The sequence below is a fragment of the Cupressus sempervirens genome, chromosome 1, assembly GCF_028749045.1.
Source record: "Cupressus sempervirens isolate cs-2001-9-10 chromosome 1, ASM2874904v1, whole genome shotgun sequence".
Lineage (NCBI taxonomy): Eukaryota > Viridiplantae > Streptophyta > Pinopsida > Cupressales > Cupressaceae > Cupressus > Cupressus sempervirens.
The window spans coordinates 297,631,984-297,645,553 of NC_143118.1; the positions used below are offsets into that span (position 1 = coordinate 297,631,984).

Genomic DNA, 13,570 nt, shown 5'->3' on the forward strand with positions numbered 1-13,570 from the left:
TGGTCAACTTTAGTAGTTCTCCACTCTTTGTCATTGATTTCAAAAGGGGAGAAAATTGATTATTGAAGTTGACAAAGATACAAATTGTTTTAGGCATATTTTAGACAGTGATGTAGATTGTTTCAGTTTTGGTTGTGGCGTTTTGTTGTTGATTAGTGGTCATGGCAATTTGTTGATTGCAGATTTGAATTTCAGTTTCTTGTTACACATGAGAGAGTTTCTTGTTGATTAATTTTCAGATCTTTGTGATACAGATTCCAGGTTTCAGTTTGTTGTTACATGTTAGTATGTTACAGATCAAAGTTTTGCCATCAATGACAAATGGGGTGATTGTTAGCAAAAGTGTTATTATGTCAAATTACATTAAAAAATTAGATACAATTCATAAAATCTGCGGAAACCCTCTTCTCAAAATGCAAATTGAATTGGTGATGGAGAACAAACACATACTATTGATATTTTGTTGTAGGAGTAGACCAGACAAATTATGCTGCAGGAACTAACATGGTTAAATATGCTACAGGAACAAACAAGGATGAAACAATACATAAAAATTGTGTGAGAGGAAGACATACCAAGATGATGCTACATGATGTGCAGAAACTATGAAGAAAGTTAATGTCATGTTTTAAGTGTGTTTTAAATTTTGATGTTTGTAATAAAGTCCTATGATGTGGTAGCATAAATGGAATAGTGATCAATAAACTCTCCAACTATAGCCACTTAGGACAAAGTTAATTTCATTTTAAGTTTAGTTAGTTTCTTTAAGTGTGTTTTGTGTGTGTTTGAAATAATTAAGCCAATTTGGAAATTGATGGCTTCAGGAAACTTAAAACAGCAGGAAAAGTTGGTCGCAAATTCTGATGCCTAACCGAGCCTTCATGATTCAAAAACGATTTTTGTTTTTCTGTAGATGATTCATCTTCCAACATCAAAGATGGGAAAGTATTGAAAAGGCAGATTTTTGTAACCGAATGGGGATCAAGCATAGCAAGAGGAATAGAAAGTTTTTGAGTGTTGTTTTTTATTTTTCATGGGTTTAGAATTGAATGTGTGATTTCTTACTTTCTTTTCATAATTTGAAAGTTTAAACTCTAAGAAGATGTCGATAATCTAGTCGCTGCATTACAAAACATTATTCTAGTTTTTGAATCTAAACTAACCTTTCAAGTTCTGCAATTTTGTTACATAAAATTAGATTTGAGTCGTTGAATGTAAATTTTTGTTGTTTTGAGGGTCACGACAGCAAATGGGAGTCTTCTAGAATCTCTGCGATCTATTTCCTAGGATCATAGAGGGATCGTGTATTATATTTTCATGTTTTCTTTTGTGTTTATCTGTTGTTTTATTTTTGTCTGTACCCACACGGAAGGAAGCTCTCAAACACAGTGAATATATTCATGTATTCACCGAAGTATTAAAATCACATACCTGATATGTGATATTGATAAGGGTTGGTTTGAGCCATGAAGTTGCAGTTTTTTTATTGTTAACAGAGAATGTCATGATCGAGGGTCGGTCTGTGATCGTGTTCTAAACCCATGCATGCAGAAAGGTGGTGTAGACCCGAAAATGGATTAATGTTGCTTGGTAATCAATTGTATTTGGCTTGATCTTCAGTTTTACATTCTAAGGTGACCAAGTTGTCTATGTTTTTTCTGTTTCAATAAAGAAGCTGGTCGGTTTAAGTTAAAAGTTATGTTTCTACAAGAAGTTGAGTGGGTTCCTGTTGCATATCTGCACATCAGTTAGCACTAAGAAAGTCAGTTAGATATCAATCTGAGTTAAGAGAAATAATGGATCCTAAAAGTGTATGAACCCCTTGATGCAGACTTAGTTGAGCAATTCATTTCCTCCTAAGTTTTCCAAGGTGAGGCTCTGCATCAGTTTTGGTATCAAAGAAAGAGTCCTAAGATTGTGTGAAGTTACATGTGGTATATACCTAATCAACAGAGTCCTCAGTAGGGTCAAGCAAGATGGTGACCAATGCAGAGTTAGCCATAAAGGTTGAGGAGCAAGAAGAGCTCTATTAGAAAGAGAATAGAGAAGTGAAGGGGATATTAGCAGAATTAGCAAATAAGTTGGAACACATGAAGAATGTGGTAGAGAAGAAAGAAATGAAAGAAGAAGAAGAGGAAGAAGAAGTTCCAAATGATGACAAGGATGAGGTATCTGAAACTGAGAAGCCATTCATTAAGGCTCTGAAGGCTTTGGGAGGAAAATCCATTGAGTTACCTATATTTACAGGAAAGATGAATACTGAAGCAGTTTTGGAATGAATTGAAGCTTTAGAGAATTACTTTGAATGTGAGAAGATTCAGAATCACAGCAAGTCAAGTTGGCTAAGTCTAAGATGAAGGAAGCAGCCCTTACATAGTGGAATTTTCTACAAGAAGAAAGAGTAAAGGAAGACAAGAAGAAAATTTGTTCATGGAAGAAGATGGTGTCTATGGTGAAAGAGACTTATCTCCCTAAAGATTATGAAGTACAGTTACACCAGAAGAGGTAGAACCTCAGACAAAGAGATATGGATATCTGCATTTATACAGAGGAATTCCAAAAATTGAGTCTAAGATCAAAATTGGCAGAACCTAAAAGTGTCAAGGTAGCAAGATACCAAAATGATTTGAGAATGAACATACAAGAGGAGTTGCAGTTGTTGAGTCCCAACACAGTGGTTAAATGTTACCAACTAGCTTTGAAAGTGGAGAAAATTAAGAGAAGACAAGAGAATAGCAATAGAAGTAGAGGAAGATAGTCATTCAAAGGAAGAGGCACATTTAAAGGAAGAAGCCCAAATTTTCAGCCACAACCAGAGACATATAATGAAGCAACCTAGTTTGATAATTTCAGAGGAAGTTTTTGTAATGTCCCCATTTTTTCTCAGTATCAAAGTTTGAGAGTTTAGCCTATTATTGTGATCCTCGTAGGCTAATTATTGTGTATAGAGGGTGTTCTGACGTAGTGGCTTGGCTTGAAAGGGTCTTGTCTTCTCTACAATTCAGTAAGCTACCGATTGGTCTTCGTTTGGCTCAAATTGGATTTTGTTTGGGCTTAGTTTTGTGTACTTACTATTTGTGATAAGTCAGGTGTTGATTGAGATGGACCCTTTCTATTTTTGGAAAGTGCATTTGGTCACATGGAGAAATAATAAGTATGACTCCTATTTCAGATGACATATTTAAATGATGAGTATTTTGTGAGTTATTATATTTTTAGTAGCCAAATTATATTAATTATTAAATGGCTTATTATAAATGTATAATTTAACTTTATAATTTCACTTGAGTTGAGAGTTGAGTTATCATTGGAAAGTGCTATGTTACCCCAAGTTTCCGAGACGAAGGGATAGGGGGACGGAGAAATAAGTTTTCGAGATGGTTTTTTTTGGCTGAAATAGGGGACGACAAGGGACGGCTATATATATATATATATATTCATGAATTTCAAAATTACATAACATTGTCACATTCATCATAGCAACATAGTTTAAAATTATCAATTTCATTCATCAAATCAGCATAGAACATAGCATCAAATCAAATCATCGTCTAAGAATTGCAACATAGGATGACATCAAATGAGAGAATCAATCTGCCGTAGATTAGACTTTAGAGCCCTTTCTTGTTGGTTTTGGAGGAAAACCAAATTTGTTGTGCCAAATCTTCCTAGACGGGTACCAGCCATCTTGTTTGGGCAGTAATCAGCTACAACAATTCATTTCTGGGCAATTATTGCTGCTATTAGAGAATTATCAAAGGATTATCAAAGGTGAAAACAATGAGTATTCCTCAACCCAGCAACAATCATTTTCAGGTCTGCAATATGAATATCAAATAGAAGTCTGATTTACAATCATTTGGTCTGGTTTGTTGAACAAAAGTTGAAGTTTTAATTTTCAATCATAGTTGGATGCTAAGTTTGTAATGGGTTCCAAACAAAATCTTCCAACATGGGTTATATTAACATATTTTATTATTTTAATGTGGGGCTAGTGAATGGGCAGAAAATCACCATTTATTAATGGTTTTTAACTTTTTTTTTAAAGTTGAGCTTTATTTTAAAATCAAAAACTTCAAGCAGTCCTCAAGATGGATGGGAAACGACTACGGAGTCCCCGGGACAGTCAACACCCTCTGGAAACGCGTTGACTGTTTCCGAAGTTTTGGGAACGCGTTTTCAATTTTCTTGCTTGGGTGGGGATGGCTTGGAAACATTTCTAGCTGTCCCCAAGTCCCCGAAATAGGGACGGTTTCCGAAACTCAAGGCTTAGGGCTGGAAACGCGTCCTCGAGTAACATAGGGAAATTGTCATTTATTAATTAATTAAGCCAAGTCAAGTGAGAGAATCTAGAGGAACCTTCTAATTAATGTTGTGTGGTGAAGCGTCTTGAGTAAAGTTACATTTTGGTAACAAAAGGAATTTGGAGGTTATAAATACAAGCTCATTTCATTGGGAATAACATGCTTGAATATTTATTTTCTTTTGTTGCCTTTGTGGCTTTTTTCTAAGGTTCTGATATTTGATGCCCTTGCTGAAGTAAAAGGGTTGAGTTTGAGATTCTGAGAAGTAAATTTGAATCCACAGCTGAGGTATTGTGGACTTTTGAGATTTATCATCATCTTTCAAAGTTGTACTTACTATGGTTGAAAGACATTGTTGGCTATCAAATAGGTGGTTGAATTTATAATTGAGCAATTGCAAGAGCTAGTGGGTGGAGTAGTTGTTTGGCGTTGGACTTCCTGTTCACACCAGCATTTTCCTTTATTTGCCTTGTGCAGCTAGTGCAGGAGATATATGTGTTTTTCTCCAGACCTGCTGTTCGAATCTGTGAGGCATGCTGTTAATAGTTAAAGGCCTGCTGCTAATAATTAGAGGCCTGCAATTGTTTCGAAGAAACCTGTGACCTCTCTTGGAGGGCTGCATCTAATATTGAGAGCCAACGTTTCATATTTTGGGTAACAGTAAAGTAAATTGCAGGGTTGCGGCTTGAATTTGGGCGTGCAATCATCATTGGGGTCTTCATTCTGGGCATATTTCAGATTATCAGGCTGCACTAGTCTATGGGGAAGGTCTACAACTTGTGATGCTTGAGAGGCTTTGGGAAGGCAGCTCATGTAACTACAACACTTGCATTTGGTCAGCATTATCAGGTTCTTGGAAATTTATTAATTTGGATGTCCAATTGAATTTGTAAGGGTTTGTTGTATGTCTGATTATAATTTCAGAGTTAGCGAGTATTGATAATTGGTTCAAAATTTGCAAAGTATATTTTCAGTGGATAAGGAATTGAAAGAGGCCTTGAAATAATGCAATAAGCGTAACTTGTTGTCAAAGAGTTATTTTTCTATTATGGCATTTCAAGCTATCTTTCATAAGAAGAAACAAATACACCCTATACAGTTAAACAAAGTTGTGCGCCAACTCCAAGTGTTTGGCGAAATGTCAAACCTTTGAATTGTGGAAGAAATGGAGGTTTGAATAAGCTATAACCAGTAGGGGTTATTACAGTTTCAGAGGTTGATGCCCTTAAAGCACTGTACGCAATCTTCCTGTGAGATTCGATTATGGGAGAGTAGATCCTAGCAGTATTGCTCGCTGTGGTTTTTCTCATTCTATGTTTTCCTCATACATAATGTGTTGAAGATTCCTTGTGTAATTGATTTCTTTTCACTTCAGCTTTTATGCTTATCATTTTCAAAAATTTATATTGTCCGAGAATCTGAAATTGTATCGTCTACTTCAAAGATCTAATGTCCAGTTTACAATCACTTTTGCTTCAATTCTTAAAACTCTTATGTCCATTCCGATTCCTTTCACCAATTCACAATCAATTGTGCACTGTAAAATAACTAATTTTTCGCTTTCTTTTATATATAGTCAAAGAAAACTTCCAACCTACTTAAGTTTTTTATAGAATAGAAGAAACTTTGATCTAGAAGTAACACTTGATGCTCATCCCAAAACAAAAAGGGACTATAACTGGTATTTATTATTGGTGATTAAATTTTCACGACCTGAAGCTGATTCAATGAATTGCACAAGGTTGTAAATAATTTTTAGTTTTGATAGCACTGTAACTTATTTCAAGACAGCTACAATTATCAAAAGTTGGAAAGACATTTCATATTGAAAATGATATAAAATCAATTACAAGAGACGAGAAAATTCTGAAATGCTAGTGCATTCAAGACACCCATTACATTTCTTCAATTCCTAAATGCCTAAAGCTGGTCAAGAAAATTACTGTAGTCAAATTAGACAACAAAAGAAATTTCAAGATTTACCATGAACTTCAAACAAGTACTGATATAGTATTTTGTTAGTATAACAAATTGAAACATAGCAAATTGATTCCATGATAAAGCTACAATTTTATATTGAGGAAAGGTTTTCAAGAAAATTTGGACATGGGTCTGACATATATTATCTTGATTTCGCAAATTCCAACATAGTCAAAAGAGTTAAGTGTGTTAGAAAACACTGACCACAAAAAAATGAAAATTTAGAATAAACAATAATAAAGTAATTAAATGGCAAAATATTAGCATTATCAGACTAAAATACACCAGCCAAATTGCACCTTGATAATACATACTTTACATTGAAGAAAGGTTTTCTAATGTGCTTTTCAAGTAATTTCCTTGCATGATCTGCAACCTGTGCAAAGGTACACCAAAAAATAAGAAACTCTCTGCTGATAGTCATGCAAGTTTCAAATGTAACACTATTTAAACTCTAAACAGCCATGTTTGCTAAGAAAATGAGAATAAATAACCCAGACCTTGTTTTCCATGGAACACAAAGCAAACTTCCAGCCTTGATGATGATTCAAATTACACAAGAGAGCATCAATCCATTCACTTTTTCCTGAATTAGGAACTCCTGTGACAATGGTTAACTCCCCTGGAACCACCTACACAGAATTTAAATTTAAAGTGCATTAAGACAACAGATGAAAACAAATTGGATGATACACAAAGTCAGGGAACACAAATAACATTGTCAATAATGCTCGTCATTTTCTTGAAATCAAGCATTTCCTTAAAATAATAATAAAAGCTACGTGTTGATGTGAGTTTGTTCCACTACAACATGCAGAATTCAATATTTAGTATTCCAGAACAAAACAAAATCTCCAACTATGTCTTGAATAAGGATCCTCACATGCTAAACAATGTATATGGATTGTGTCATCAAATGAGACAACCTTAAGGCATGAACTTTCCCTCAATTTTATAATGTGATATTTTGGTTATCACAAAGGGGATTATGTTGTTCATTCAATGATATCAATCTAACTTTAACTTCTTCACATCAAAAAACCTGCAAACAAACGGGATTAGAAAACTAATCTAAGAATGTAAGATAATGTTGATTATGGGGTGAGCCTCTAGCCAATTTTTGTTTCAATGTATTAATTAGACATAGGAAGGTGTTATCTTCTATGGATGCGAGAATGGTTTTCACATTATCAATACTCATTCAAATACCCCATGACAACGCATTCTAAAATTAATATCTCCAATAAAAGTTAAACACTAGCAATTTAGGCTCAAACTAACCTTGTAGTATTACTTATTATCACCGAGTACCAAAAGGTACTCCACCATTAATCACCACTCAACAATATCTTTCATCCATGTATTTCTACTTCTACTAAACATAAAATGAAATCTATCTGAGGAATTGAAGAAACCTTGCAATAGTCCAAAGCGACACAAGTAATCAACCATAAAGACCAACAATGAATCAATAGTTACATTGATAGCATTATGGTAACAATTTTGACTAGTCTCCTCATACACTACTTAAAACTATTAAGTTACAAATGAAAAGGCTTTGCCATCTTATAGTTGTTCAACTACAATGGACGGCTAAGATCAAACTAAAATCATGGGAAAATATTCACAATTACAAACCCTAATTAGGGTTTCCACCACTATCATCTAATTACGTGAAGGCACCACCCAATGAGCCAATAAGAAAATTACAATGCTCTTCAGAGCCAATGCGAAAATTGATTAGGTAGAGGCACTAATGACTTCTATGTGTACACTTTGCAGAATATATTTGAACGTGCTTGAACACATGTAACTAGAGCCTTCTGTTTGGTTGAAAACATATGGGCACCACCTCAACATCCTTGTCTCATACACTTGATCAATTCTTTGCTGATGAGAAAACGTCTTTTGATACTCAATATTATAAAGAATTCAATTGTCATGGCATATTCCGAAATTTCTTCATCTGCTCAGATTTTCTCCATACTTGTTTTATTTGGAAATTTTTGCATTGCACTGATTGAACTTGAAATCTTGATTTTCTTGGCCATGATCTTCTTAGTGATGAAATCTTTCATGTAGTGGGATCTTTCAAAGTAGACTTGGGTTTGCAAAGGAAATTCAAGTTGATAATTTTCCTTGATTTCTATTTCTCCTTCTCTACTTTTGTTGACACCATCTTGATCTTGCCTTGAATTTGCATTTTCGACTTTGAGCTTCATCTCTCTTGTCTTCAAGCACGTTCTTGCTTAAAGTTTTGAAATTGATCTTGTAGAATCCATATTTTTTGGTGTGATGATTGAGTATTTGCATACCATCCATGCTCTAATATTCCAAATTGCTTCAATGAGTGAATCTCAATTCACCCTTCCCTGCCTCATAGCTACCTTGCAAAAAAAAAGAGATATTGCATTGAACTTACAAATTTGATAAGCATAAATGGGATGAAGGAGACTTGTGAGCTTACATGATATGAAATCGCACCTGGATGAACATTAAATCAACCTTTATCTACTTGATCAGTACTCAATTTTCTGAGGTCTGATTTTTTATTCCTTTCCAGATTTCTGATTTACCACATTTCAGTTCTAATTCTCTTGTTTTTTAGCCTACACTTTGGCATTTTGAAATTTTGATTTCTCTTCAGCGATCTCCAAATTCTTGTTTTGCTAGTAAAATCGAAGATTTATCCTTTTGAAAATCCTCTTCAAGATTGTCTTTCCAATCATAAAATTCCTGCCCATTGTGATGAAATTGTTGTCCTCTTATAGTGAATTCGACCTGCTTGTGGAGAAGAGAAACGGTATAATGTAAAATGAAATCAACTCCCTCCTTTATATAGGCACCTTTCGATGAAAACGGGGGCCTTTGGTTGGGCTAATCAATTTGACTTGAATTAACCTTTCAATGCTCTTGGAGAGGCCAACTTGCTCAAAATAATTTGATTTTCTTCCTTCAATCCTTATTATCTTTGTTTGTAACCTGCATTATTTTACCATTTTGACCAGCTTGGAGTTAAAATTTCCATCAAGAAAATCTTCATACTTGGGCTGGATTTTGGAGTGGTTGAGATTTTGTTAGGAAAGCAAGGTGGAAATTCAAGGCCTTTCGAGATTATGAAACTAGATAGGTGCTTGGATTTTGAACCCCTCTCGGCATAATTTTTCATCCACTTGAACTCTCACAACCCATTCACTTAATCGTTTCCACTTGTTCTTCTTACTTTTACTCTTTGTTTCGATAATCTTCTTTCATTTTCATCTGACTTTACTGAATTTTACCAGAGATTTGAATTTTCAAAGTCATAATCCTGAACTTGATTTATCTTATTACTCCACCCAATTCTTCTTTTCATCAATTTTGCATTATAATCTTGTCCTTTAGGCACATAGAATCTACCTAAATTAGGGTGGAAATCTGGGGTATGTCCTGACATGATGTCAGATTCCAACCTACTGTCAGGGTAAATTCTGATTTTATCTTATTTGCACTTTGTCGTTTTAGCCTTCTCAACACTTATTTTGTGATTTCAAAGTCATTTTCAAGGATTATATTTATATTTTCAGTCTGGTTTCTACCCCTAGCTGATTGAAATCCGTTCCAAATTCTGATTTTTTCTCCACAATTATCTCTGAAATTGATCAATTTCCTCCAAGATCTCTGATTTTCAACTTTCATCCTCGATCTCCATTATTTTTATCAATCGGAAATTAAACTTTTGTATTCAATTTGCCCCAAATCTTGGGCATAATTTCACTCTGTCCAGGCTTTGCACATAAAAAAGTGAGTAGAAATGTGAGGTCTCTCAGGGTTAAGAATCTTGAGACATGGTAAATTTCCAATCTAGTGTTATGATTTTGAATCTTGAGAGGTTGTTGTATTCCAACCTAATCAGGGGATTACTTTACTTTTGCAAGTTGACTTCCCAAAATCATCATTTCATTACTTTTCACTCATTCACGTTACGTTTTTTCTTCATTTCGTACCTGAATCTCACCTTGTGGTCACTTCAAAACCAGATAGACTTGGGCAGACTTTTGCAGGTTGTCAAGACTGCAAACCCTGAGGCAAGATTGGATTCAAACCTCCTCTAGAGATTTTTCATTTTGCAAGTTGACTTCCCAAGATCACTTCAATTTCTTCATCTCAGAGGACAAAATGATTTATATAAAATATAACATTTTAGTATAATTTACATTTAAGTATTTTCTTGTACTTCTAGTTATATTTTATATAAATACTGTCAGGATGTTTGAAAGTGGCTTCAAGTTCATAAGAGTTATAATAAAGCTTTTAGATGTCATGAGTTTCTAAGAAATTCCAGACATTGCCGAATTTTAGGAATTAGCATGCCTCCATCAATGTTATCTCCCACAACCTTTCCTAACTTTCTACAAGTAAATTGAAATTGGAACGAGGGTTTTCAAAAGATTATAACTCATTTCGTCACAAATTCCTCGATTTCAACTTCACCTCCTTGACTAGCTTAGCCCAGCTCTCACTCACATCCCTCACCAACTTGACTAACCAACAAGCCAAAATTGCTCAAACTCGTATCTACGACTTGAGACTTGATAATTGCCACCAATCTAAGACTACCTAAGACAACTACTCCTAGTGCTAAGCAAAATAGGGGGTCCCCATCACAATGGAGTAATGGTGTGAAAACCTCACAACAATACCTAGCAAACATGACAATATATAAGGAAAAATATATATTATACTTGGGAAATTTAATATTTCCAACTTCATAGTCCAGGACTTGGCACAATGAGGGCAAAAAAACTAAATAGTAAAGTTCCCATCAATCAAATAATCATGCATTGATCATCTCCATGCTAAGCAGCTTCTTGTAGAGGTTAGCACCCCTTTCAACTTCAAAATAAGAGATGTCTATTTCAGAGGTTTGGAAAAGACGAGAAAGAAAAATAGCATAGAGCAACAGCAGCAGCAGCAGCAGTGAGGAAAGATTGCATATAGTATTTTGTCCTTACTATTTTAGTTGGACCTCTTTTTATTCCATTCTGATTTCATGCATAATACTTGGAGCCTTCAGGTATTTTGATTTTTGCTATATATGTATATAGTATTGTTATAAATTATAATGGAAGTACTTAGCATGTCATTTGATAATTTTCCATGTATTGATCTTCTTAAATGTCTATGGTAAATGGTTTATCAATGTTATGATATGCATACTTGAATTCTGTCTCTCTACATAAAAAAATCCCCTGTGTTTTTAATCACCGTCCCCTAAATTTGGCTTTGACTCATCCTCGTACTAGAAACACATTCCCGTCCCCTAAAACGTCCCCATCCTGGAAACTTCGTGGAGCATAGTTTTATTCATCTTTTAAAGATTGCAAAGCATTACAAATAAATTATCTAGTCAAGACAACAAGGACTTTTGAAGGACTTCTAAGCAGCCAGACCACATTGAAAGTACAAGTTAAGAGCATGCATCTCTTGAACTCCAAAACTTTAGTTCTTACTTTCTCGAAAGTCAAAATACTCCTAGGCTCCTTGCATTTATAGGAAATGTGTAAAAAGATCCACAAACTAAAATTGAGTCTTGAACTATAGCAATCCTTAGACAAAAAAAGCACCAAGAGAGGCATATGTATAAAAGTTCCTTATGAATAGGAGAAAAGAACAATCACACAGATAGTGGTAGCATCTATTGTGTTTTCACTACTCCTAGTTCCTAACTTTATTCATAACACTACTGACACATGGTAGTGGTCTTCATTTTGTACTACTATGTCTGTCCAACCAAAACTTTAGAGATATGCGCAAAAGATCCCTAGCTTCATTATTGTCTGTGATATGCCCATCTTAGAACAAGATAGCACTGAAAAACATATGTAGTCAAGGAATGGTAGACCTTGAACACCTCATGACAGTAAATAGAAATTGACGATTTTAACATAGTATTTAGAAGTTTATTAGGTGGTTACGCATATTTTTCCGAAAAAATCAATAGCATCAAGATCTTATCAAGGAAAATCGTGAAACCTTATCTAGAGTCATGTAAGCACACAAGAGGATGCAGTATTGCAAAGGGAAATAAGTGGGATCATGCAGAGGCAAAAAGGGATAGAGAAAGAAGTGAATTGAAGTCTTGGAGAACATGGTGAGAAGAACTTGAACAGGAAATCCAAGGTGTGTGAGACAAAATCCTTGCACTCTTACAGCTTTGACGCTATTTCCCATGGTCTTGAAACTTTGACTTGCATCGTAAACACACAGAAATAGAAGGGGGGTGGATATTGTCGCACGGGATTGAGAGTACAAGAAGATGGGGTATATAACAGCAAGCTCAAATAACGTACGTTGACGTAGGATGCTGCAACTGAAATGCTGGTCCTATTCATGGGAAATAACAGGTGACGAGTGGAAGATAACAGAACCGGCATAACACCATAGGGGCTAATCAAGCGAATCTATTCGAAGGACCACCAAGCTTGTGAGAAGGACAAGTTCCGAAGAACATATGCAAACACACGTGGAGAATTTAGTGAGAGCCACCGTGGTTAAGGAGGGAAAACAAGTATTCAACATCAACTCAGATCCATGAGTAGAAATCCTCAAACCTGAGTGTTACTGATCTGCTCAAACAGCCTATAGTCCTGTAGTTCGCCACAACAAGTGTGTAGAACAATTGTAAGCATTCAAACTGCATTATTATTTAGTAACTAATTGTTACTATTAATTTCAAGGAGGTTAGTTTAGCCATTCCATGAATTTTGTGACAACTGTAAGTGTCTCTACAATTAATTAAACTGGGTGTACAAGTACAACCTACCGATCAAGAGAACACACTAAATTTCATTCGAACAAGTAGACCAAACCAACCAGCAAGGTGTGGCCAACTGGTCAGCCCACTACATATCGACGCATATATTAGAGAGAAATCTTAAAATATGTTGCAAAGACATTGCACAAACATATTACCATCCTACAATAAGATAAAGAAGGGAATTGAATTGTATTAAAGGAAGCTATATGATGACATTGGTCAAAAGAACAATCAGATTCATATACAGACGGCATCAGAAGTTATAAATCAGCGTACAACAAGGGTATCATGGAATAATCACCTGAATACTATACACTGGGAATCATTATTGGATGTCATCACAAACCCAAACTCACCCATTCCAATGTCGCATATACTACTAAAAAGAATAGTATTCAACCACTATAAAAGAGTTGTTGATAAGTACAGCATAAAATCCCTGCGTAAATTTGCCAATGAGAAACCACATATTTGCAGAATAGAAGTC

The 13,570-nt window shown here is 35.0% G+C and overlaps 1 protein-coding gene across 9 annotated transcripts in view; it reads right to left on the reverse strand.

The window, feature by feature from the left end:
• The window catches only part of LOC149577301 (primase-helicase Twinkle, chloroplastic/mitochondrial-like), a 278,047-nt gene that overhangs the window by 63,357 nt on the left and 201,120 nt on the right, over nt 1-13,570 (reverse strand). For 5 of the 9 annotated variants that reach the window (XM_089823294.1, XM_089823317.1, XM_089823273.1 and 2 more), the window contains 2 exons: nt 6,785-6,916; nt 6,584-6,660 (listed from right to left, as the gene is read on the reverse strand). In XM_089823294.1, coding sequence (XP_089679420.1) covers nt 6,584-6,660; nt 6,785-6,916 — 209 coding nt within the window. The remainder of the gene's footprint in view (nt 1-6,583; nt 6,661-6,784; nt 6,917-13,570) is intronic. The other 4 variants (XM_089823338.1, XM_089823307.1, XM_089823325.1 and 1 more) reach the window with 1 other exon arrangement.